Raw genomic sequence first — 27,687 nt, forward strand, 5'->3', positions numbered from 1 at the left:
GACAGTTCATTGATGACATTCACTTCCGACTTGAGTTATGACGTCATAAATTGACTAAAACGTCAATATTTCATGTTTGTTTGTCCTTTATAGATGGCCAAACCGTTGGATAGAACGAGATGAAACTTGGCATATGTGATCCTTGGGAACGGACATAAGGAGATCAAGGTAAAGGTCAAAGGTCACGGGGTCAAGGTCACCGGATAACGTCAATTTCTCAGTTTCATCCGATCAAGACGGGACCAACACCATTCAACAGATTACTGTACCCGCCCATGGGCGGGTACTTTGATAGTACAGTACTATATTTCTAACTGTAGCATTTTTGCCTGAAGTAACACTTGTCAGGATTTACAGTTGAGGCACACCACAAGGTTGTGTTTCCCCCCATTTTGTTTTCTTTTTTGTCTCCCCGATTTTGTTTTTCACAAGGGGATTTTCCACGTATTTGACGAATGTATAACTGCCGCTTCGACCTCATTAAAGCTAAGTTTTCCGAAAGTTGTATTTTTCTGTTACATCTTCTTCCCTGAGTTGCTGTTTCTCAATGATAAATCCTACCTTGTGCAGGATTTATCAAATGAGTTTGTGTTGTTCAAGGCCTACTCTTCAGATAGCTGCTGTGAAAAATCTGTGTTCCTCATTTTGCTTCTTTCTTCCTAAATATTGAGTTTTATATCTCCTCAACAAAATCTATTTCCCCTCCTTGCTTCAAAAAATTAAAATATCATATTTTTCACTCCACAATGACCTAATTACCTCCATCACCGAAGATGGACGGAGGTTATGTTTTCACATCCCCCGTTTGGCTGTCTGTGAGCAGGATAACAAAAAAATTATTGGTGGATTCAGACGAAAATTGGTAGACAGGTTCGGTGTGTGACAAGGACTAATTGATTGGATTTAGGTGAAGATCCAGATCAGGACGATGTACTGAGCAAAGGTCGTCTGAAACGGGTATTTGTAAAGGGCAAGCAGTCAGATAAACACCAAACACATGGTCAGGTTTACAATCACATCAAGGCACCAGGCCCATAACGACCAATTTTATATTTTTTTAAGTGTACAGATCACGACGCATTTTGATGAAGAAGAAACAAAATTATATAAAAACACACATGCACGCACGCACAATCAAAGCTTTTCGACTTGCACCCCTCAGGATAAAACCGCAAACAGCTGAAGAGGCAGCACCAAAGTCTCGTAAATAAAGTTACAATGTAATGGCCTCAACATTGATTGGTTGAGAAAAAAAAAGGATGGGATTACCTGATGAGTGGAACCATAGAGCATCATGAATAATGAGTAGATGGAGACAAATGACGAAAGTTCTGGTGGAAACATCATGCTAATTAGCTGAGGGATAGTTGTGGGGGGGGTGGGGGTGGTTTTCATGACGACTCAATGGTGACTGTGGTAGAGTTGTCACACATTAAAGACAGTCAGAATCGATATAAAGTTCGGACAAATTATTTCTGTCTACAAAGAATAGGATTGGTTGACTTGATGAATGTGGCCTCCATTGCACGAAGGTGAGCTAAACAGTGTCCTCAACTTAGGGTTTTAAACCAGCCAATACAATATTGCTCTGCACACTGAGGATTATTCAGTAAATGGTAATCAATTGCAGAGGTAAAGGGAATAGTTGTCGTGCTGTGTACATTCTTACAAGCCCAAGTTGGTTGTCTCTGTTCGGATGACTGACCCCGTCTGATCCCCAAAAGGGACGTGTTGTTCAACACGATCCTTCATCTCAAAGATATGCGGCCCACATACCTCGCATCAAACTGCCACTGAAATTCATAATCTTACTTATATGAGAGAATGTACAATACCCCCTTTTTTATCCGTTTTTCCCTGCTGTGCAGGGGTTTGGCTTTTTGTGAGGCAATGTTTTTTTTTATGGCCGGATGCCCTTCCTGACGCCAACCCTGGTCGCCTCTTACGACACACAGGGATATGGTACACCTATTCTAACCGGGGCATACACCGGGACCAGTACACTGGCACTCATTTCGCCGACCTCGGAAGGATGACAGGCTGAGTCAACCCCCTGGTGTTAATTCAGCAGCCAACGGGGCTTGAACTCAGGACACTGGGATCCCAAGCCGCCACCCTAACCACTAAGCCAACACCAGGCTTGAGAGAATGTACAATGTACAAAGTAAACCTATTCCCTGTGCCTCTGCAATTGGTTGCCATTTACTGAATAATCCTCAGTGTGCAGAGCAACATCATATCGGCTGGTTTAAAATCCTGAGTAGAGGACACAGTTCAGCTCACCTTCATGCAATGGAGGCCACATTCATCAGGTCAACCAATCCCATTCTTTGTAGACAGAATTTGTCCAAAATTTATACATATTTTGACTATGATGGTTTGAATCTGTGACAACTGTACCACAATCAACTTTGAGTCATCATGAAAACCACCACCCCCAAACTAGCCCTCAGCTAATTAGCATTATGTTTCTCCTGCACATTGGTGACTCATCTCCACTTATTAATTATTCATGATGCTCTGTGGTTCCACAAATCGGGTAATCCCGTCCTTTCTCTCAACGAATCAACGTTCAGAACATTACATTGTACCTACATAAACGAGAGTTTGGTGCTTCTTCATCTGCTTGCGGGTTTATCCTGAGGAGTGCAAGTCAAAAAGCTTTGACAATGTCTATTTTATTGCACTAATAAAATGTTGTGTGTGTGTGTGTGTGTGTGTGTACATATATATATATATATATATATATATATATATATATATATATATATATATATATATATATATATATATATATATATATATATATATATACACATATATATACACACACACACATACATCGTGATACAGTTGGGATTTTAAGTTATATTAATTTCCACCCGAACATCACAATAATGATGCAAACTATTGTGCGGCAGCTGATCATGCAGGATGCAATTATGCTATTTGCCAAAAGTCTTGCACGTTTTTGATTAAAAACAAACAAATTCAATGACGTAAAAGAATACGTAAAGCAGTTCATCACGAGGACACTCCACAGCTTACTCTGGGTCCTGCTTCTCTCCCAGCAGTTTCAGATCCCTGAGCACGAATTCACTTCTCGCCAGCAAATGGACCTTCTTCTCCACATGGTCAAACTTGAGGAGCATGTACTCTACCTGAGCAAAGTCCGAGGAGAGGCTTTAGATGTAGTCATCACAAACACAGCACAGCAAATGCATTACTTAGGAGCAACAGTCAAACCGGCTTACATAACAATTCAAAACTGCAGACAATTGAGAGTTAGAAAATAATTTCCCTGCAGGTATGGGAAATTCCTTGAACAGTATGGTTGAACACATCAATCAATTTGACAAAATAGGAGAAAGGCTCAAGGGCCCCTTTACTACTTGCAAAATACACCCCACCCCCCTCTCCTTTACTCCTATCTTCTCCAACCTTCACTCGCACTCCTTTTCTTTCGTTCCCTGATAGACGTCATCAAACTGTGAACCTTTTTTGAGTGTAGTAATCAAAATGTTAAACATTACTTTGGAATTGTCGACAAGTTATTTCACTCCAAGAGATAATAGGAATGATTAACAACCAGGTTATCAAACTGATAGCACCCTCCCTCCACCTCACCTTAAAATTAAATAATTCAGAGAACATGTTAACTTGAGACAGTAACTGTGCACAAGTCAAACCAAGTGTTCCACAGTTCCATAGGACAATGACCATGGTGAAAGATACCAGACTTGCATTTTATCAAGACCTTTGAACAGCAAGTAATCAAGATAACGCACACGCACAGGCACAACAAAGGGGGATTTCTTACTTGAAACAAAACCATTTTCAAGGTGGCAAAATATACTACCAAGCTGCCATGTCACCATTCTATCAATTCTCATCAAGGCTCATGGCAGAGCGTTGAGGAATAAAATGAGTGCACCATGAACATCGAGAGACGTACTTTTACAAATGACTAAAGGTAAAGACATCACGAGACCGAAAGTACACTTGTCTACTCCAAGATACTCAATGAGCCTACAACATCAAAATATTGAGACAGTTATACAAAACTATCATTCCCCGAGGCAATGGCACACAACATATCACGGTTCCCAAGATAGTTATGTCATTCGTATTCGTTCCAGATAATCCTTCCCTTGTGTCTAATAGGTTTATGAGTCATATCTGTTGTGGAAGATTACGTCGTTTGCCCTCATTCTTTCCCAATCTTAAACTTTCACATGAACCTCTCCTTCCTGCCATACATAGCACCAAGTCAATTAGTATACGCAGGACAAGTCTCCATTTGAATCGCGTGCCATTATTTAACGGGAATATCACTTCAACCTTGAATGCACTCAAACCACCAACACTCCAGTGATCACACAACCTCAACGCATTTAATATAAATCACCACACCTTTGAACCATTAACCAAGCTCGCAGGATGTTCGCCAGACGCCTCAACCACAACCACCACACAGACTCACTGCTACCATCGCCACAACCACAGCCACCACGGATACCCACCCCCACCGCATTTTGGAAGTAACAGGGAGAAATGGGTGCCACACGTACTATTACCGACACTTGGACCCTGGACGTTCAGGCATCAAACTTCGAGCACAAGTGTACGCTAAACTCCAATCAACATAGTCACAATAGTCTTAGTGCTCTGCTCAAGTATGACCCCCATTGGGTGTTCAGCACACAATCATGCCTGGAAAGCGTGCCCAAATACCCTAGTGCCACGTTATGTATGGAGCTCTGTCACGTTAGGAAGCCCAGAACATAAAAGGGCAGTCTTCACAGCTGTACACGTGCATGGCAGAGCTCGCACCAGAGTAATCATCCTTACACCAATGGGGGCTCTGGAACTCCTGCGGCCATCCTGATCTACATTTAGGCTCCTCCTTCGCAAAGTAACAATAAATCGCCATACGTCCTGCACGGTAACGCTCATGGTTCAAGTGATTCACTTTGGCTTCGTGGCAAGAGGCAGAACAGAGCACTGGAGTGAGGCTTGCAGATCAGAGTGGAGGCGAAACAGAGTTTGCTGGAGTGGAGCGCTGGACGAGCGAGAGATCCGGGCACCAGACAAAGCCAGTTGCATCAAACACTTAGACAACAAAAAAATTCCCTCACACATTCTTCTTCATTCTTTTCCATCTCATCTGCTGTGGATGCATATTCATAAAAGACCTTGGTGATGCCTTACCTCACATCTCTTTGTATACCACATACCTTTCCTCACCCTTGCTGTAAATAAATTGCTTGCAATTATAAATGTAACCAGCTCGTAGCATCTTTTCCTCCATGGGTCCAGCATAGTGCACATGTAGTGTTATCTGGGAAGTTTTACCCCACCAATTGGCTCTACATGTTAGCCAGTGCATACTTGGCAGCACCTGATCAGGTAAGATAAAGCAAGTATGCATTGAGGGCACAGGCCCCCATTGATGCTGTCAATCCATCGGAAACGGTACACATGAAGTAGTGAGAACCCTGCCAGGATTGGCGGTACCAATCGGCATTCATGGTGGACTGGCAACCTGCCGAGCCATGGAGGAATCCGTAGCTGGTGGCCTCAGGACCAGGTGTTCGGGAGGAACTCGTGTGCTTCCCCCTCATGGCGAACCTTGAACCCTGGGCTGTAACAATATCATAGCAACTACTATGACTACAACTACACCTTTAACAGTCCCAATTATTCCCATCTTGTTGTGGGGTCAGCCAAGGAAGGTTTTTGGGCCAAATCTTTCACAAACTGGATAGTCTGTATTGTCACAGTACAACCATCCCACTGACAGATAACTGTACAAGCCTGTAAAGCACTGGAGGAAATCTGCTCTGGAATCAATTGGATGTTGGCAAGACAAATGGAACATCTCGCAGTCTCATCTTTTTACTTGGGAAGGAGCAAGCAAAGCAACCTATCTACTTCTATTAATAACCAATGGAAGAGGTTCAGTCTCTTGAACTTGTGGACCTGACCTCAACTCAGCCCTAACCTCTGCTGGGCCAACTGTAAGTTGGCCAAAAATAAGAACTCCTCACTATCTACAAGGCTTTTGTCCACATCTCAATCAGTACTGCTCTCTGCTAAGGGCTGGCACCCCAGCATAAACTGTCTCTTAGATTCTGCAGCTCATTGAAAGCTCTCCAAATTAATTGGAATCTCCCACAATGAAGGTAACACAAAAGGACTGCTACTCTCGCAATCCAAGACAAATTAGTTGCCCTTATTTTTTTTTATATACTTACGAAAATTGAAGATGTTTCAAGGAAATTGGTTGGTATTGTGCGTTATTACTTGGCGAATTTTTTTCCCCCACCAAGCATGTGCCAGTCTGTCGACTCCATCTGTCACACGATTTTTGGCTACAGTTTAAGCAATCATTCTGAATTTTTTTGCATTTGTAGATGACCGGCCAAGGACAGCAACACATAATATCCAGATCCGGATACAAGAATATTTGAAGTGATTCTTCACAATTGAGAGATCGGGCCAAAAATGAAATATAGCACGATATCTCAAAAAGTCGTGAACGAGTTGTGACAAAGAGAGGTGGATGAGTTGGTTAGGTGATGAGAACAATCAGATTCGATTTTGGTTAAGGTCCAGATTCAGATCCAGACCCGACCTACCAGGTGGATACAAAATGTAAACTGCTCAGCCTGGCAGAGGTATGTGTTATACCTAGTGCCATTCCATTCCGCCAAGTGTCACTCGACGAATGATATTTTTTTTCATTACTTCCGCCACTGAAGGTGAAGGTTGTTTTCACCCCTTTCTATCTGTTTGTGTACAGGATATCTCAAAAAGTTGTGGACAGGTTCAGTGTGTGACAAGGACAAACTGATTATATTTTGGTGAAGATCTGGATCAGGATCTGAAAATTTAAGTGATTATTCACCAATGAGAGATAAGGCCAAAAACTATATATAGCATGATATTTCAAAAATGTATTGGGCCCGATATATTCTCGTGGATCAGGCATTACGTGGCGGAGGTATGCGCTCGACCGAGTGCCCTTCTACAGAGACATGACAGAAGTAGATAGACACCTTAAATTTCTTCATTTCATCTGGATAAGTTTTATTCAGTGATTTGTACTATAACACTATTTCTTTGCAGAAACGAGTTCCTGGGTCTTGAATGACAATTGACTCTGCCTTGCACCCAGGGAGCACACGACATTTGATTTTCAGAGGACAAATTGTTGCCCAATCAGAAGGTGGAGTCAGATAGCTCAAAACCTTGGCATTCCATTTTTTACGGTCAACGGGGTGATTATGCAATTCACAAGTGAAGGCAAGCAATCCACAACTTCCTGTTCTGGTCGATCTGGGCCCTCAGAAAGGTGTCTGAGCTGTCAAGCGGTCCATTGAGAAAACTCCCTGTTGCAAGGCAGCAGATGTTGCAGAGTAGGTCCAAGTTAGCTCAAGAACTGCCGTGCAGTACCTTCATCAACTGGGCTACTATGGGAGAACAGCTCGGAGAAAACCTCTTCTTTGACCAGCCAACATTCAAAGGAGAAAGAAGTGGCTGACGAGATGGCCAACAGACCCTTGGAGTTTTGGCAAACTCATTTTTTCAGATGTGTCCCAATTTATTCAATTTTCTGAAAGTGGATGCGAATGGGTCTGGAGACTTCCCAGTCAAGTTTTCTTTGAACCGATTGCAGCTATCTGTCAAAGACTGTGGTTTTCAGTGATGGTGTGGGGAGCAATCTGGAGCACTGGTCGGTCAGTGCTTGTTGAGTGTGTTGGCAACATCAACACGACACATTTCTACCCTTGAGGATGAATGTCTCGCAATCTTCTCCACTGGTCAGATGGTCAAAAACAACACTGTTCATGGAAGATGGCTCCATGCCACACTGAAAAAGACTAAAGAATGGCAGGAGAGAAATGTGATCAAGCGACCTCCATGGCCAAGTCAGTCTCGTGACATGAATCCCATTGAACACCTCTGGGTCATATTGGATCGAGCTGTGCGGAAAAAGTCCAGGAAACCAACATCACGGGAAGAATTGCTAAACATTTTGTGTGAAGCCTCGGAAGACATCCCACAAGAGAAAATTTCAGAACTCGTTAGTTCTATGTCTGAAAGAGTAAAAGCATTGAAATTGGCAAATGGCAAATCTACCAAATACTAGTGTATGTATTAAATATACTTCAAATGTTCAATAAATAAATTCTTTATAAACCATGGTGTCATGTTACTTCTGTCACGTCTCTGTTACTTGCAAAAATCGTACATTTTTCAGGTACAGCATATCGGTTGGTCTTGTGCATTATTAACATCCGCCATCTTCGAAGATGGATGGAGGTTACTGTTTTCACCCCTTTCTGTTTGCGAACAGTATTACGGAAAAACTCCGACGGATTTTGACGAAACTTGGTGGGGGGGGGGGTTAGGTATGGTCCTGCCATTAAATTTTGGACTTCGTCCCCCCCCCAAAAAAAAAAATTGTTTGAGAAATATATAAATATATATATATATATAAATATATATATATAAATATATATATATATATATATATATATATATATATATATATATATATATATATATATATATATATATATATATTTGCATTTCTACATGTTTAAAGTGATTTCCAACCCCTCCCCCCAAAAAAAATTGTCACCCCCAAAAAAAAGATAATTTTTTTTGCATTTCTACATGTTTTAAGTGATTTCCACCCCCCCCCCCCAAAAAAAAAATTGTTACCCCCCCCCTCAAAAAATTGTTAGAGAAAATTTTTTTTGCATTTCTACATATTTTAAGTGATTTCCAACCCCCCTCCCAAAAAAATTGTTTGAGAAATTTTTTTTTTTGCATTTTTACATGTTTTAAGTGATTTCCAACCCCCCCCCCCCCAAAAAAAATGTTGGAGAAAAGAACTATAACTGTCAGCACTGTTGACATCATATTTAATGAATAAGATAAGGTTCACTCGAGTGACCCAGCAGTATTGGCGGCGGAGGTTTTGCATTCTCCCGAGTGCTCCCCCTCTAGTTCTGTCTGTTTGTACGTTAATCGCCTACAGGTTACAATTTCAAACTGAACTTCGAGACTTCACCACATGGGAAAGTTGCTCATAAGCAAACGTTTGACCTCATAAGGTCAAACGGCATTTAGGATGATTGGTATCGGTCATGATGAGGCCGAATCGTTGGGTCTCTCACTCTCTCAGCGCAGGCAGGTCAGTGGTCTGTCCCTCGTATTTCCACAGGGCGCTCAAGGTTCGCCAGCAACCCCCTTCTGGTAAAACTACCAAAATCAAGAATCACGACTCACCTTCACCCTTTCATTCCTCTTTTTTTTTCCGCATCTTTGGAACAAACTCCCACACTCTCTCCAATCCCACTGGGCACTACAGGTCTTCAAAACAGCTGTTCATCACCATCTCTTATCTTCCCCCATCCAGAACCATGATCTTTTCTACCCCTGCTAATCCTCCCCAAATCCACCTCCTTCAAATTCCCTGATTTCCTTCCTGAAAGCCTCTGTAGTGTCCATCTTGTTTACCCTGTGTGCCCCACCTCATCCCTCTCCTTTCCTCAGTTCTCAAGTCTGTTCCACACTTTTTTCCTTCCCTCTCCCACCCCTCGTCTCCTGCTCCCCTTGTTATACATTCAAGCCTTGACAGTGTAAACAAAAAAATAAAATAAATAAAAAAGGAGGCAGTGCACCACACTGTTGAGTCATACCTAATCCCAACCAGTGATCTCTTCTACCCCCATTAAACCCACTTACCCCAACTGTCTTGCTTAAAGTACTGCACTTCCTCCCCTCCATTCATTCATTCATTCATTCCCTTCCTTAGTGTGTCCAACTGTAGCTGCACCACTCCATTCTCAGTTTTATGCCTCTTTAACCTGTTACCTCACTCCTCCATGAACCATGATTTTGTTAAATAAATAAAATAAAATAAATAAAGAGTCCAAAAATAAATACAACCCAGCTGGGCAGACTTATCATTCGACCAGCAATTTACAATTTGTTCGGGCCAACGGCGACACTCAAATACTCTTCAGAGGACACATGGGATATTTAACATCCACTGACTAATGGATCCATCAGACACTTGTACTCGTGCTTTGATTCACCGACTCAGCCCCACTGTTGGCATTTCATTTAATCATGAGATGTTCAACCCCTACCCACAGAGGATTAACCAGAATATGCCCAGGACTGTGGCAGATAATCCCACCACAAGACCACAACCTCACACCAAATGTCCATGCACACATGTGCTCCCATACCAACCGAGGATACCTGAAATGCAATGATACAAACCCACCAGGGCCAGTTGTACCAAGACTCAGAAATAGATTGCCTGGCAGCAATGAGCTACTCCTTTCTGCACGCACAATACCATTCGGAGAGCGAGACATGCCCTGTTGAATGTCAATGCAGACCTTTCGGACAAACTGTCAACCTCAAACTACCAAGGGGAGTACAGTCCATCACATGGTGTTTCCAACACACAAGCACTTGCCAAGAACCGTGATGGAAACACTCAGATGCATTCATGGGGATTGGTTCAGCGAAGATCAATGAAGACCAAAACCTTTAGATGGTCACAAAAGATCTGACAGTCAAAAAAAAGGTCATCCCTAGCAGCTCGTCATTTGGCATCAATAAAAGATAAACCAAACCCGAACTCACATCAATCATTTTCCTTGTACCATGCATGTACAAAGAAACAATTTAGACACAACCTGCATTTTTGAGCTCCAAATCATTCTGCACAACTACAACTGATTACCACGTGAAAAAGGCCACGAGCAAAACAGACATCACGTGGACTACCCTCACCACCACCCGAATCTGTAAACTTGAATGTCCGTTACACTTGGCCAACACAAATCTGCTATGGGAGGGGAAGAGCTGAGCACAAGGATGACTTAGCACAGTCGCACTATCACAACAGCACACACCGAACCAACATGACCAAACCAGAACCTCAAGCACACCAGCATGGGACAACCACAACAGCACACACCAAACCAACATGACCCAACCACAACAGCATAGCACAACCTCAAGCACACCAGCATGGGACAACCACAACAGCACCAGCTAACCAGCACAGTAATGGCACCCCACATACTACACAATTTAATGCACTGCACCCACATAGCACAAGCACAACCGCACAGTACCACATGTGTTTGTGCGTGCTAATGCAGCCGTGCACCCTTACGCCCGGATTTAACAGTTCACTGCATTGACCGAAAATCTCAGACCAAATTTTATTTGGGACCGCCATTATACCTTGACCTTCACCTTTTAGGGATAGAGTGTAAAGAAAATGTGTTTCTATCTAAAATATATCCCTAAAACTCAAAATCATGAAAACCACAAGGATCAAAAATTATTCAAATTATTCAAGTTGTGATAAAAAAAAAACACCAAAAAGGTGTTTTTTTGTTAATTAGGTAAATACGAAAAAAGTAGGTCAAGGATACGAATTAAATATCAGGTGCACAATTTCAGTGAAGGTACAACGATGATGATGTGGGAGCATCTTGGAAAGCCAAGCAGTCTTGAAGATTCCGCATTGGCAAAATTGATCGATGACGAAATAAATAAAACTCAATTTTGACAGTGCCATTTGACCTTGACCTTTAACCTGGAGGGAATGCAAATCTTCCGCTCGTCTCGTCTGCCCCTATATCCCACTTGAGGACATCAAAAACCTGGGAATGCACAACTTCCACTCACCTCCCCACTTGAGGAGGTCTTAAACGTGGGAATACACAACCTCCCCTCACCACACCCCCCTCACCGCCCCACTTGACATCTAAAACCTGGGAATGCACAACCTCCCTTCTCCTCAATAACCCTCTCTACTTGAGGACGTCGAAAACCTGGGAATGCACAACCTCCCCACACCTCGTCTCCCCACTTGAGGACGTCTAAAACCTGGGAATGCACAACCTCCCCACACCTCTCCACTTGAGGACGTCTAAAACCTGGGAATGTACAACCTCCCCACACCTCCCCACTTGAGGACGTCGAAAACCTGGGACTGCATAACCTCCCCTCCCCACTTGAGGACGTCTAAAACCTGGGAATGTACAACCTCCCCACACCTCCCCACTTGAGGACGTCGAAAACCTGGGACTGCATAACCTCCCCTCCCCACTTGAGGACGTCTAAAACCTGGGAATGCACAACCTCCCCTCACCTCGTCTCCCCACTTGAGGACGTCTAAAACCTGGGAATGCACAACCTCCCCACACCTCTCCACTTGAGGACGTCTAAAACCTGGGAATGCACAACCTCCCCACACCTCTCCACTTGAGGACGTCTAAAACCTGGGAATGCACAACCTCCCCACACCTCCCCACTTGAGGACGTCTAAAACCTGGGAATGCACAACCTCCCCTCACCTCTCCACTTGAGGACGTCTAAAACCTGGGAATGCACAACCTCCCCACACCTCCCCACTTGAGGACGTCTAAAACCTGGGAATGCACAACCTCCCCACACCTCGTCTCCCCACTTGAGGACGTCTAAAACCTGGGAATGCACAACCTCCCCACACCTCTCCACTTGAGGACGTCTAAAACCTGGGAATGCACAACCTCCCCACACCTCCCCACTTGAGGACGTCTAAAACCTGGGAATGCACAACCTGCCCTCACCTCGTCTCCCCACTTGAGGACGTCTCGCTGTCGATCCTTCAACCGGTTGTAGATGTTAATGAACTGCTGGATACCGTGAAAGTGAACATACTCCGCCAGCTCCTTGGTCTGTTCCCAACTGAGAGGGACTCCCTCGACCAGCAACCCCATTACGTGCCGAACAAGGTAACGTAGAATCAGGAAACCGCACGACGAAATCTCAAGTAAACACCGATCACGTTCGATTCAGGTCACTGAGGACGAGGTGCCAAATACGAGCACGACAGAAACATCGTCTCACTCCCCGTGTTAGTAAACGAATGAAAAATCTTAACCGTATCAGGCTGTTTGAAGTACACTCTTACTAATAGCTGTTATTATTATTATTATTATTATTATTATTATTATTGTGACAGGAAACGCAACATGCCGCCTGCTCGCCACCGGCGCGTTTTATGGGTCGCCACGAATTGCGCATGCGTCATTGTGGTTGCCTGCAGTGCTTCCTGATTTCTAATTGGTTGGATGGACAGGAAGGCGTGGTTTATCAGTCCAATCGGGTTACCTCAGGCAAGAACAGTTTTACTCCTCCCCTCGTATTAGTTTCTATGGCTATTACGTCACTGCTCGTGAAAAAGGAGGCGATTACATGGGACGATGTGATGGCGATGTTTAATTAAGCTGATGCGTATATAACTAAATAAATACAGAAGCTTTTCAGAAGAATGGACGGTGACAGGCTCAAGTGACACGCCATTGGGCGTTGGGTTCCAACGGGAAGTTCTTTGGAGACTGACGATCGTGGTCTTCATCAACGCTCCGTCCTCTCAGAGTTATCGGAGGCGACGTCCGTCACGGTGTGTGTATATATAGATATATATATATATATATATATATATATATATATATATATATATATATATATATATATATATATATATATATATATATATATATATATATACATTAAAAAAAATATATATATATATATACATTAAAAAAATATATATATATATATATACATACATTAAAAAATATATATATATATATATATACATACATTAAAAAAAAAAATATATATATATATATATATATATATACTCTTATCCCTGTGTCGTAAGAGGCGACCAGGGTTGCGTCAGGAAGGGCATCCGGCGTAAAACATGTGCCAAATCACGATGCGGATCATACGGATGATCCGCTGTGGCGACCCCGAACGGGAGCAGCCGAAAGAAGAAGAAGAAGATATATATATATATATGTGTATATATATATATATATATATATATATATATATATATATATATATATATATATATATATATATATATATATATATATATATATATATATATATATATATATATACTCTGCCGCAGCAGTTTCTTGGCAAGGGTGATGCTGGGTGGTTTGCCATTACCTTCCCAACAGTAGTTACAGGGCAGGAATTTTGTGATGATGCCGGCGATAGCTTGCCTACTCTTCACAAAAGACACTGTGAGATCTTTAATGAACCAAACTCATGGTGGCAGACGGGACGCCAGTTTAATATCCATCCGAAGGACTGCACACACACACACACACACACACACACACACACACACACACACACACACACACACACACACACACACACACACACACACTGATGAATCACCCTGCCTGAAAAACACCTGGATGACAGTTTATAGCTGAGTCGAGGCGAGTGTGCGGACCCCTCGGCTCATCCTAATCTGCAGTAACCTTGTCTAACGAATGTAATCTATGAGTCGGAGTTCTCGTTTCACGGAATATAACGTTTTTCTTCCTTAAAACCTCTTCACAACATAAATAAGCAAAAGAGCAATCAGAGGTTGCAGACACTCACCAGGACCTCTTTTGTGTGCTGTGTTTTGTGTCGATTAAATACGTACATCTATTAATTAATTGCGTACTATTGGAATGTACCTTTTTTACCCTTGAGAATGCAAGGACTCATTCCACCATTGAAGACCCTTTAATCCCCCTAAAGACCCTTTAGACAAAAAAAACCAAGAGGACACAAAAGACCCCCAAAAGCCTGAGGTCAAAAAAGACCCAAAAGACCCTGAACACCCAGAAGACCCAAAAGACCCGGTTGACCCAACTTAGAGTACCTATATATAGAGAGTAGCGACATCGGGGGACCAGAATTTGATGGTCACGTGACACATGGGCGCCATTTTGTTTCACACTCTAGCGCCAAGCTACGCATCGAATCCAGATCTTCACCGAGTGAGCTCGGAGAGACCGAGTTTGAAACTGAGTGAAACTTTATTAGTCAAAATGACGGGTTGTTGCGCCTTTGGGTGCAGCAACAAATCTGAGAAGGGGTACAGGATGTATAGGTTTCCAACAGATGCAAAAAGACGGAAGATATGGGAGCAAAAAGTGAGCAGAGTGGGATGGAAGCCTACTTCTTCATCATGTTTGTGCAAGGTAAGAGAAGGGCTGTATCAGTCCCATGTATTAATATCAGCGTATGTATGAAGGAAGTGACTGTGTCTGCGCACCTTATTCATTGGAATGCCATTATTATTAATCATTATGACATTGTTATGAAAATCCAATTCTTTGTAATACATAAAAATAATTCAAAAAACATTCCTTCATATGTTGTGAAATTGTGTTTGAAGGTCATTCATCAATGTTGGCCGTGGGTCTCAAAAACTAATAGAGTCTAGATCTACTAGTAGTAGATCTAGAACTTTTGCAGCATTTTTATTTTTGGTTCAAACTCAAAGTTGGTCCAAAATGTCAAATTTGGCTTCAAATTTCCACTCATACTTTCATAGGCCCATTACTATCTTGGTGTATAGTGAAAATGGTGCATGCCGTGGCTCGACAAGTACCAATCTTAAGTTAGAATACAGTTATTTTTCTAATCTAGCAGCATACTAGAGAGTAGCATACAATGATGAAATGTGTAAACTAGATCTTAGAAATGAATTTTGAGAACTATTCTATTTTGTTATAATAATGTTTTCTACTTCTATAATTTATTATTAGGACTAAGAAATATTCAAGATTAGAAATATTGTATCTTTTCTTCTGCAGGTTCACTTTGATGAGTCCCAGTTTGAAAACAAGAGAGTAGATGGGAAGAAAAAACTGAAGTGGCAGGCAGTACCAACCATATTCTGTCATCGCAGTGTGCCAAAACCCAGGAGGCCTCTAAAACACCTTTCCTGTACACCAAATACTGCTAGTGCTACCAAGAAATCATGCATTGCTTTAGACCATGCGTACTCTGTTAACCCAGCAGACAAAACAACATCAACTTCAAGTTCAGGTATGTAAACTGAAGTTATGAATCATTTTCTTTGAACTAAGTCTGTAGTTATTTAACCCTAAAAAGACTTTGGTGTTTTGGTAGTTAATAAAATTGTGTGTGTGGGGGGGGGGGGGGGTGGGAGCTTAAAGCCTTCCCCCCTCGGCCGCGGATCGCGCAATCACCGCAAAAATTTGCGCAATGGTAGTGTGTGTTGTAATCTACAAGTTCGATATGCAGATTTTTCCAAAAATAGTCTTCTTATATTCCATGGTACATTTTCACTGACACAACCCGTTTACCCACATTTTTTTTAAGTCAAAAGTTGGGGTGCGGTTTATACACAGGGTGCGGTTTACACACTGGGATTTACAGTATGTAGACTGATTCATCGTGTTACCATTGTGATTTAGAAAACGGATAATATAACTTGCATATGTTTTTCTCAAGATGAAGGGTACAAATTAGATATTTTGTTTTCTTTCCTTTGTCATTTTTTTTCAGTTGAAGACACTGCCACAGAAGACGAAAACAGTGGACCAACAACGAGTGTTCCACCAAGTACATCTAAACCCAGAATCAAAATGTAAAGGAAGATTAAGGCATTGAAGGCTCAACTTCGTCAGACAAAGAAACGGTATCGGGCAATTCAAAAAGCAAAACTCAAGCAAGAATCACGAACAGCAAGAATCTTCGGAAAAGACCAGCTACACGCTATGTCGAGACGTTCCATGAATGGGGTACAGTGGTCACCAACGACAGTGAGAAAGGCTTTACTGCTAAGATTTTCATGTGGATCTTCAGGCTATAAAGTGCTATTGAAGCAGGGTTACCCACTACCATCGGAACGTCCAGAGTGAAACAAAATGGCACCTATAGCTGAGTTGTCGCTACTCTCTATATATAGGTACTCTAACCCAACTGACCCCCCCCCCAAATTCCAAAATCCATTGGGACCATACTCTGTACAAAGCGTTCGTGCTGCCAAGCAGTCTCCTGGGCTATTGGGCACAATCCTGGACGGGTCGCCACTCCAACACAGGACACTCGAGTGGTTTAATCATCCCAGCAAGCTGGCACTCATTTTGTCGACCTCGAAAGGATGACAGGCTGAGTCAACCTCACCTCGTATTAATTCATTGGCCAATTAGGATTTGAACTCAGGACCATAGGTTCCCAAACTTGCCACCCCAACCATTAAGCCAATACTAGGCATTAGGGTGTACCACTTTTGCAAAAGTAGTTGCTGGAATGAAGCACCATGTGCCTATCGATTCCACTCGTGAAGTTAGGTGATCGACCAAAGTTTGAAATTTTTCCCGCCTTTTTTGACCGCGGGCCGCCATTTTGAAATTTCAGGAAAAATCCATATTTTTGAAATAGTATTGATTTTTGAATATTTAAAAATATATATTTCTCTGTGTTTCGATGGCCGAATGCACTTCAGTAGACACCACTATGATAGTAAGTACCCGTAAATATTATTCACAACTTGTCCCAACATTTTGAGAAGGGGTTGCCATTTTGGAATTTCACTGAAAATCCCATATTTTGACAATTATTACACGGCACATTGTTCGGCATTTACAGAATATCAGCAGTAGTGTTTTCATAAAGACATTATTAATGACAAATGAGAGCATGATCAATTAATTATGAGAACAACCAAATATGTTTTAAGCGACATGGTTTTCATATATGACAACATAACAATCTAGCAAACAAGCAACACACAGATATCTTATAGAGAACATAGTGTTTTTTTTGTATCGTCTGGGTAAAGCTTCCTGTGCTATTCCACGCACTGTAGCAATGCTTGACATTGTTTCTCATCAATGCACATATGAATAAAGTCAGACACGAGCTTAATTCCTCTTTCAGCAAGATCATTTACGGCATGCAGATAATTACCAGTGACCACCATGCCAGGTGGATGGCGAAAGCCATCTATTTTCTCAAATTAGCTTTGCTCCAAGACCAGTTCAAGATATCGGATGTTCAACAAGTGTATTTAAACAGTGGCCAAGTTCGTAGGTATGTTCTATGCTAAAGCATTCCTACAGAGTCCACTTAGCACATCTGCGGCACGACACGATCTGAAGTTCATGGCTGACATGTTCCTGCACAAACATTACGACAGTGGTGTAGCAGATGCTTGTATCTTGTTGTGCAATCGCCATACTTGGTACTTAACACCTCAGTTAGTTGTGTTGTCCCTAGCTGATAACGGTGTCCAAAACAGAGAGAGAGAGAGAGAGAGAGAGAGAGAGAGAGAGAGAGAGAGAGAGAGAGAGAGAGTGAGAGTGAGAGTGAGAGTGAGAGTGAGAGTGAGAGTGAGAGTGAGAGTGAGAGTGAGAGTGAGAGTGAGAGAGAGAGAGAGAGAGTGAGAGTGAGAGAGAGAGAGAGAGAGAGAGAGAGAGAGAGAGAGAGAGAGAGAGAGAGAGAGAGAGAGAGAGAGAGAGAGAGAGAGAGAGAGAGAGAGAGAGAGAGAGAGTTGATGGGACAAGTGTTATTTGATACAGAACGGCCTGAGAAGTTCGACTCTGGCAAGCCACAACTTCCCCACGTGGAATTTAATTCAACTGATGATATGCCAACGCTAAGGTCTTTCATGAGCCAAGAATCCTGGCTGATGTTTGACCTCCTAGGAATAGACGATGATCAGGAGTGGCTGCAGACACCTATGGTTATGTGGGACAAGTTCGCCAGTTACAGGAAATTTTGCGAAAGTGCTAATTCTTTGCGTGTCATAAATGATCGAGCTGAAAGAGGAATGAAGCTAGTGTCTGACTTTATTCATATGTGCATTGATGAGAAACAATGTCAAGCATTGCTACAGTGCATGGAAGAGCACAGGAAGCTTAACCCAGACTATACAAAACAAATGATATGTTCTCTATAAGATATCTGTGTGGTTGCTTGTTTGCTAGATTGTTATGTTGTCATATATGAAAACCATGTCGCTTAAAACATATTTGGTTGTTCTCATAATTAATTGATCATGCTCTCATTTGTCATTAATAATGTCTTTATGAAAACACTACTGCTGATATTCTGTAAATGCCGAACAATGTGCCGTGTAATAATTGTCAAAATATGGGATTTTCAGTGAAATTCCAAAATGGCAACCCCTTCTCAAAATGTTGGGACAAGTTGTGAATAATATTTACGGGTACTTACTATCATAGTGGTGCCTACTGAAGTGCATTCGGCCATCGAAACACAGAGAAATATATATATTAAAATATTCAAAAATCAATATTATTTCCAAAAATATGGATTTTTCCTGAAATTTCAAAATGGCGGCCCGCGGTCACAAAAGGCGGGAAAATTTTCAAACTTTGGTCGATCACCTAACTTCACGAGTGGAATCGATAGGCACATAGTGCTTCATTCCAGCAACTACTTTTGCAAAAGTGGTACACCCTGCGAGGCATGACCAAAAAGCCCCTGAGGAAAAAGACCCAGAGGACCCAAAAGACCGAAAAGACCCAGAGGACCCAAAAGACCCAAATGACCCCAAAGTCCCCAAAAACCCAAAAGATCCTGAAGACCCAAAAGACCAAAAAATTCCTGTGGATGCAAAGGACCCAAAGGATCCAAAAAACCCAAAGGATCCAAAAGACCCAAATTACCCAGATGACCCAAAAGGCTGCAAGGACCCAAAAGACCCCAAAGAACCAAAAATCCCAGAAGACCCAAAATACCACGAATATCAAAAATACCTAAAACACCCCAAGGACCCAAAAGACCCAAAACACTCAAAAGGCCCACATGACCCAAAAGCCCCCAAGGTCCCAAAATATCCAAAAGTCCAAAAGGACCTGAAAGACCAAGATGACCCAAAAGTCCCTGAGGACCCAAAAGACCCAAAGTGCAAAAAAGACCCAAAATAACCTATGAACCCGCACAAGGTTGTTTACACAAGAACAGTCAGGAGAATTGCCAATAGCTGAGAGTATCTATTGAGGAGATGAGGAAGGGCTTTTACAGAAGATTCAGGTTGGAGTGGAAGAAGTAAAGGAACAGCTTGGTAATCGAAGAGTAGATAAGGCTCCAGGTCCAGATAATATGCAACCGAGAGTATTGATGGAGGTGGCTGAGCAGGTAAGTGAGATGTTAACGGATATTTTCAATAGTTCCCTGGAGTCAGGACAGGTACCAGAGGATTGGAAAGTGACAAATGTAACAACATTATTTAAGAAAGGATCCAGAGAAGAATTGTGAAACTATAGACCTGTTAGTTTGACTTCAGTTGTGGGGAAGGTGTTGGAGACATTAATTAAGGACCAGATGAGGAACAATTTTAAAAATACAAACTAATTAAAGGTAGTCAATATGGGTTTACCAAAGGTAGTTCCTGTTTAACAAATATTTTAGAGTTCTATGAGGCAGTGTCTGATTGGATGGATGAGGGAAAGGCAGTGACATAGTAAATCTAGACTTTAAGAAGGCATTCGATGAGGTACCACATCGGAGGTTGTTAGTCAAAGTGAGGGCTTGGGGAGTAACTGGTCAGGTAGCTAATTGGATTGCAAATTGGCTTCGTGATAGAAAGCAAAGAGTGGCTGTGAGTGGGAGGATGTCTTGCTGGGAGGATGTAAGTAGCGGGGTACCTCAGGGATCAGTACTCGGACCATTACTATTCATTATTTACATCAACGATTTGGATAATGAGGTAAAGAGTAAGCTTTCCAAATTTGCAGATGACACAAAGCTTGGAGGTGAGGTGGATAGCAGAGGGGGTGGTGATCAGATTCAGGAAAGTATTGATACTTGTATGGATTGGGCAAAAGATTGACAGATGGAGTTTAAACTGAGCAAGTTTAAGGTGTTGGGTATGGGAAAGAACAATGAAAATAGAGATTACAAGTCTGGAGACGGCGATGGTTCACGAGCAATGTACACGGTTCGCCTTTTTTATTTTTTGACCTTCGAGGGGACGGCACAGGCAAACTGAAGGGAATCGGGAAAAACGTAAATGATGAAAGTTGTAGTACTCGAAGAGCACTACTTGGATATCAACTTTCATTCGAAACAGTTGAAAACCCTAGGAGCTAGATGCCCAATTTATTGATTTTTTTGACATTTTCTAAGTTCGTGACCTTATGACCTTGACCTTGGGACGAAAATGAAAAATCAAGCTCCGTGGGGCTATGCAGGTGCCATTGGGCTAACCAAATACCGAAACCCCTGCCAGATTCGACAAACCCCCTCGGAGAAGATGTAACTTGAAATCGGCTACCCCTAAAAACACGTTTTTTGGGCATGGCTCAGTCCACAATGAGCGCAGCACGCCCATTCTCAGGAAAACACAACTAGATCATGATATAAACCTCCCCCCCCCCCCCAAATTTTATCAGGATCGGATCAAAACCCAAGGAGCTATGCTCGGGACACACACACACACACACACACACAGACAGACAGACAGACAGACAGACACACACCCATAACGAATATAGTGGTCACTTACTGACTCGTGAACCAACAGGATGCAAGGGGTAATTTTGGAGCGTGTCACACAGGAGAAGGATCTGGGGGTGGTAATAGATACTGGAGGTAAGCAGGCAGCTATGGGTAAAGCAAATCGGGTTTTAGGTTGTATTCTAAGCGGGATCATTTATAAATCAAACGAGGTGGTGTTAACATTGTACAGGAATTTAGTGAGGACCACATTTAGAATATTGTGTGCAGTTCTGGTCACCACAGTTTCGGAAGGACATAGATGTCATCGAGAGGGTTCAGCGCAGGGCTACTAGATTGATTCCAGGCCTAGCTTGACTCAGCTATGAGGAGCAGCTGAAAGACAAGGCTTTATTCACTGGAAAGGAGGTGATTACGAGGAGATATGATCGAGATGTTTAAGTTAATGAAAGGTACAGATAAGATAAGTGAAGATTAATTATTCAACAGAGTAGACAGTGAAAGGACCAGGGACCACAGCCTGAGAGTGAAGAAGAGGAGAGTTAACATGGTAGTAAGGCAGGGGACTTTTACTCAGAGAGTAGGTAATGCATGGAATGGCCTCCCTGGAAAGGTAGTGGAAGCAGAAAAAGTAGATCCATTTAAATTAGAATTAGATATGTACCTGGAAGTTTTGGAGATAGAGCGGTTGAGGGATGTTGATAATACTTTTCGGTCGTTTGAACATTGATGGGTGATTGTGTGCATGTTTATGGAGTGCTGTTGGTGGAGGTCTTGTCAAGGGGGGTTGTGTGGTTGATGTTGTGTGTTTTTAACCAAGTCCATGCCCCCCCTCCATAACCAAAAATAAATAAATACAAAAACTACCAAAAAAAAAAACAAATAAATAAATAAATCAAAAATTAAATAAATAAGTAAATAAAACATAAATATTTAATTAATTAAAAACTTTTTGTTGTATTTCTTCCTTGGATCTTGTGTGGATGGGTTGGTGTGGTGTTCGCACAGGGATGATGGGCTGAATGGCCTCCACCTGTGTTGGATTTCCTTGAAAATAATTGTAGACCAAAAAGTCTATGAGGAGACAAAATACCCAGATGACTCAAAAGTCCCCCAGGACCCAAAAGACCCAGAGGAGCCAAAGGACCCAAAATACCCTGAGGCCCCAAAAGACCCCAAGGACCTAAAAAAAACCCCTGAAGACCCAAAAGACCCAAAATTTTCGGAGGATCCAAAATATCCAAAAGACCCTGATGACCCTTTAAGATGACTATAAATGGATGAGGAGTGTGTGTGTGTGTGTGTGTGTGTGTGTGTGTGTGTGTGTGTGTGTGTGTGTGTGTGTGTGTGTGTGTGTGTGTGTGTGTGTGTGTGTGTGTGTGTGTGTGTGTGTGTAGCTGAGTTGATTCAGTTAATTAACTACAAAAACCCGTTATTAATTAATTGCGGGAGGGAAACGAGGGAGAGGTGATCAATAATATAGTATGTGCAATAAATAATTGTTTGTTGTTATTTCCCATCTTTTTCAGTTGTCCTTTCATTCATTGGTTGAACAGTGTTCAAATATAGTTAGACAGGAAGTTGTATCCCACCTGATTTACTCTGTTAGCCGGTGCTGCAGCTATCTGTTCTGCTCGGCAGAAGATCACCAGATGTGGCATTGAAGGCGTGGCCTCTAGTTAGGTTGCCGTGCCAATAGAAAGGTGTCACGGAAACATTGAAATGTAACGCTGCTGGACTGGCTGTTTAAGAACTATAGCCTGTTGGACCATGGAGTTGTTTGCGGTTGGAGGGTTCAGGACCGGGTGTTCGGCAAAAAACTCGAGTGCCTCCCCTTGTGGTGAGCCCCGAACCCCAGACCACAACAATATAAACTCCGCGCTGGCCCAAGCACATCTGGGCTTGGTGAAAGGCAAGGTAATGCTCAAGCAGTACAGCAGGCAGCTATTCAACAAGGCTGTGAAGACCATTCTTCTTCTTCTTGCGTATGGCAGCTGAGCTGCTAGGGTAGCTATCATTTCTTGGAAGCACGACTGTGTCACTGATGCAGTGCCCCTCTACCAGTACACCCTGCTACTCATTTCGCCGACCTCAGAAGGATGACCACCAAGACCCAGCCGAGATCAGGCTGTCCCTCCAAAATGGATGACCAAGCACGGAGGAGATAGATCATAGAGGCCACCAAGAGACAAATGGTAACTTTGAAGGAGCTACAGGTCTTTATGGTAAAGACTGGTCACTGTGTGCATGTAACAACAATATCCCAAGCACTCCACAATTCTGGCCTGTATGCTCGGGTGGCAAGAAGGAAGTCATGACTCAAAAAATCCCAACTTGAGTCCCATTTGAGGTATGCAAAAAACCATGCTGGAGATTCTGAAGCCATGTGGCAAAAAGTTTTGCGGTCTGACAAAAACAAAGATGAAACTTTTTTGCTGAAATGCAAAATGTTACGTTTGGCACAATCCAAACACAGCACATCACCCAAAGAACACCATCCTTACTGTGAAGCATGGTGGTGGCATCATCGTGTTATGGTGATGTTTCTTATCAGCAAGGACTGGACCACTTATCAGGATAGAAGGGAAAATGAATGGAGCAAAATCCAGAAAAATCCTCGAGGAAAATCTGCATCCCTCTGCAAGAAAGCACAAATTTGGACAGAACTTCACCTTTTAGCATGACAACGACTCGAAGCAGACAGCCAAATATACACTGGAGTGGCTAATGAAGAAACAGATAAATGTCCTTGGGTGGCCCAGTCAGAGCCCCGACCTAAATCCAATCAAAAATCTGTGGCATGACTTGAAGATTGCTGTCGACCAATGCTCCCCACACAACTTGACTGAGCTTGAACAGTTTTATTCAAAAGAATGGGCAAATATTGCCCAATCAAAGTGTGCAAAGTTGGTAGAGACCTATCCCAACAGACTCACAGCTGTAATTGCTGTCAAAGGTGCTTCCACCAAGTATTAACTCAGGGAAGGGGGGGGGGGTGGACACTTATCCAACCAAGATATTCTAGTTTTGTATTCTTCATTAATTTTCTGAAATTTGTAGAATTTGTTTTTCACTTGGAAGTTGTGAGTTATGATGTGCAAATAAAGGTGGGAAAAGTCTGATTTAATGTAGTTTCATTCCAGGATTTGAGGCAAGAAAAGGTGAAAAATTTGAGAGTGTAGACATTCTTTAGGCACTGTAAGTGGGGTGGTTGTGCTGAGTGGTGGACATGTTAATTGGGTGGTCGCAAGACTACCGTTATTCTCAGGTTTTCCGTCTGTCTGTATGTATGTAATGGACAGCTCTGGAGGCCGGAGGAGTCAACCGATTTTGATGAAACTTGACTGGTAGGTCCAAACCTGGATCTAGTTGTATGATTTTGAGCACCGTTGCTTTGGATGCCACCGTTGCCGAGCAACGGGAGTTTGAAATTTTTGAAAAAATTCGAAATATATATATATCCCTGTGTCGTAAGAGGCGACCAGGGTTGCGTCAGGAAGGGCATCCGGCGTAAAACATGTGCCAAATCACTATGCGGATCAAACGGATGATCCGCTGTGGCGACCCCGAAAGGGAGTAGCTGAAAGAAGAAGAAGATATATATTTTTTTTTTTCGAAAACCAAAAATCGGCTTCCATGCTTTTTTGCTCACTATAATTGGATTCACTAGATATCCCTTATTGTCGGGTTTTCCGTGTGTGTGTGTGTGTGTGTGTGTGTGTGTGTGTGTGTGTGTGTGTGTGTGTGTGTGTGTGTGTGTGTGTGTGTGTGTGTGTGTGTGTGTGTGTGTGTGTGTCTGCAACGCGAGGATCCACTGCACAAACCAGCAAACCGATTTCAATGAAACTTGGCGAACAGGTGCCATATGGGCTGGGAGTGTGCACGTTTGAGTTTCGTTGCTAAGCAACCACCCGTTGCTATGTATCGGCCGAAAAACTGCGTTCACTATTTTCAATACTTGTCCTACAGTTTTGAATGTGGAGAAACAAGACTTCGGAATTAAACACTTCGAGATATTTAGAAAATTTTACTCGAGCCGATTTTTGATTTAAGTTTTATTTTTCAAATGGTAGTCCTTCAAAAATCGGGTGTCGATTTACCGTCATTTTTTATGAGGGGCTTAGCAAAGTGGGCGGAGCTTTGGGAAAGTGGACGTGGTTGATGAAAAGTGGGAGTGGCGTAGGAAAGCGGGCGTGGCTTATGAAAAAGTGGGCGTGGCTTATGAAAAATAATGTGTGGCTCAGGAGGTGTGGTCAAACAAGAGCATTGAGAGAAGTTTATCGGGTTTTCCGTCTGTTTGGCATTTACAATTCCCTCCATCTCCACTCTGAGGAGTGCAAGTTGGCAAAATACGCAATAGGAAAAATCTTGCCAGCCAGAGGAACAATTGTATGTGAACTGATACATCTTGGCAATGAATCTTCGTCGGTGGATCAGTCAGAATGAAAAGCATCATATCCAGTGCTTCGATCCGAGCGGATCCCTCGTCGCCTACCGGCTTGTCAACCTCTTTGTCAAAAATTTTCAGCCCCATCCATCAAAAACTGTATGACTAGTATTCAATTATATAGCGACCACCCATGTTGCCTACCGGCTTGTTTTTAAGGTAAGTTGTGCATGATTTAATGTACTCGGCCTGTCATCCTTCCGAGGCCGGCAAAATGATTGCCAGCAGGCTGGTATACTGTGTCGGAGTGGCGACCCATCCGGTATTGTGCCAAACAGCCAAGGAGACTGCTTAAGCAGCACCAACGCTCTGCACAGAGTATGGCCCAAATGTCCTCCTGTACCTCTGGATCAAACTGTTATTCAACTGTTTAAACGGATATTTATACCGAATTTTGTGCAAACTGTACTGTCTCCTAGCAACCAATGAAAATGTAATTATTTTTTACGTGTATCAATATATACATATATATATATATATATATATATATATATATATATATATATATATATATATATATATATATATATAATGCATTTATATAAATATCTCATGAATAATATTGCAGCGTCGACGTCTCAACTAATGTCGAGCTCGGCACAGGGGGAGGTTAAAATCCCTCGATGATACGAGCGCCTTAACTCCTGTGGAGACGTTCCGTCCGGATTAATGGCAGACAATGCACATGTGGGTTATGAAGAGAAACACGAGAAACTTAGCTCTTTTTAAAACCAACCGGTTTATTACCGAATCACAAGCAAAAATAACCAGAGGATGGTGGAATCGAGAGAAGACGATGGCGGGTTGGGAGGAAGGGAAGGTAATTAATAAATAATTATATACAACAGGAATAAAATAAATCTAAAGAACTAAGGCGCTGCAAACCAGACTCAATCACTGACGGGGAAAGGGACAAAAACCGGGGGACTCAGCTCTGGTGGTAGCGAAGACGAGCAGGTGATGAGGGGACGATGCAGCAGGCAGACAAAACGGGCACAGGGCGAAGACAGGCAGGCTGGCAGAATGAACTCCTAAAAACTCTATTTTCTCCTTACAAAATCGTTCTCCTCAGCGTTCAAAGAAACTCAGACTCGATTATCCTCAACAGTCTTTTTCTCTTCAATCACTCTGTTCTCCTCTGACTTTGAACTGCCAGATTAGGCTCCTCCCTCTTTTCTGGGAGCAACGCTCCGCCCCCTTGGGAGGCATCTATAACTCTGACCTTTGGGAGATGTCAAATGCTCCTCCCCTCGCTCTCGTGCTGAGTCTCCTGGAGCCCACCAATAGAGGTTGATATCAAGGTTATACGGCATAATTTCCTTTCCCATAATCCCTTACTAACTATTACCATGCACCACCCCCTGTATGGTGCACATTTAAACAAGACATCCTGAAGCTGACGTTACCCTACTTAACACATCGAGATCAGCTAACTACCCGTTCATGGACCATACTACATGATACATTCAAATCTGCCTTCAGGTGATATCTAACCCCCCCCCCCACCCAACTCCCCACAAATGCAACAATAGTTTTACTTTTCATATTGTATTTCACTTATTATATTTGGTGTCGTTTTGTGATCTTAAAGAAAACTTTTTGTATACATAGTGGAAAAGTTGGACACAGAGGATGCATGGGGTGGGAAAGATGGATACAGAAGGAAACTCCAAGGAAGTAAGAGTGTATAATTGGAAGGAGGAGGGATTGGAGTGCAGTTAATGAAGGTAGAAAAGATCATGGTTTTGGATTGGGGACAATCTGAGATGGTGGTGAACAGCTGTCTTGAAGACCTGGAGGGAAGAGTGGGATTGAAGAGGATGTGGAAGTTGATTCCACAAGTGTGGAAAAAAGAGAGACAAATACGTGGAGGTGAGCAGTGA

The 27,687-nt window shown here is 42.5% G+C and overlaps 1 protein-coding gene and 1 long non-coding RNA gene across 3 annotated transcripts in view; one reads left to right on the plus strand and one right to left on the minus strand.

Moving 5' to 3' along the window:
- GCLC (glutamate-cysteine ligase catalytic subunit) overlaps positions 1-13,093 on the minus strand; it is a 73,966-nt gene extending 60,873 nt beyond the window's left edge. The window contains exons 1-2 of the mRNA XM_085895608.1: positions 12,663-13,093; positions 3,049-3,161 (exon numbers count right to left, since the gene is read on the minus strand). Coding sequence (XP_085751734.1) covers positions 3,049-3,161; positions 12,663-12,812 — 263 coding nt within the window. The 5' untranslated portion in view covers positions 12,813-13,093. The remainder of the gene's footprint in view (positions 1-3,048; positions 3,162-12,662) is intronic.
- A 172-nt stretch (positions 13,094-13,265) lies between these two features.
- Positions 13,266-26,126, plus strand: LOC147020314 (uncharacterized). 2 transcript variants are annotated; one of them, XR_015061755.1, is made up of 3 exons: positions 13,266-13,498; positions 15,717-15,951; positions 16,435-26,125. It is a non-coding gene; the product is annotated as an uncharacterized LOC147020314 (long non-coding RNA). The 2 variants fall into 2 exon arrangements; XR_015061756.1 differs by lacking the exon at positions 13,266-13,498 and adding an exon at positions 14,067-15,098 and having other exon boundaries at positions 16,435-26,126.
- The last annotated feature ends 1,561 nt before the right edge of the window (positions 26,127-27,687 follow it).

Source organism: Eptatretus burgeri, chromosome 9 (genome assembly GCF_056783735.1).
Source record: "Eptatretus burgeri isolate ZD-2024b chromosome 9, Ebu_testis_v1, whole genome shotgun sequence".
Classification (NCBI taxonomy): Eukaryota; Metazoa; Chordata; class Myxini; order Myxiniformes; family Myxinidae; genus Eptatretus; species Eptatretus burgeri.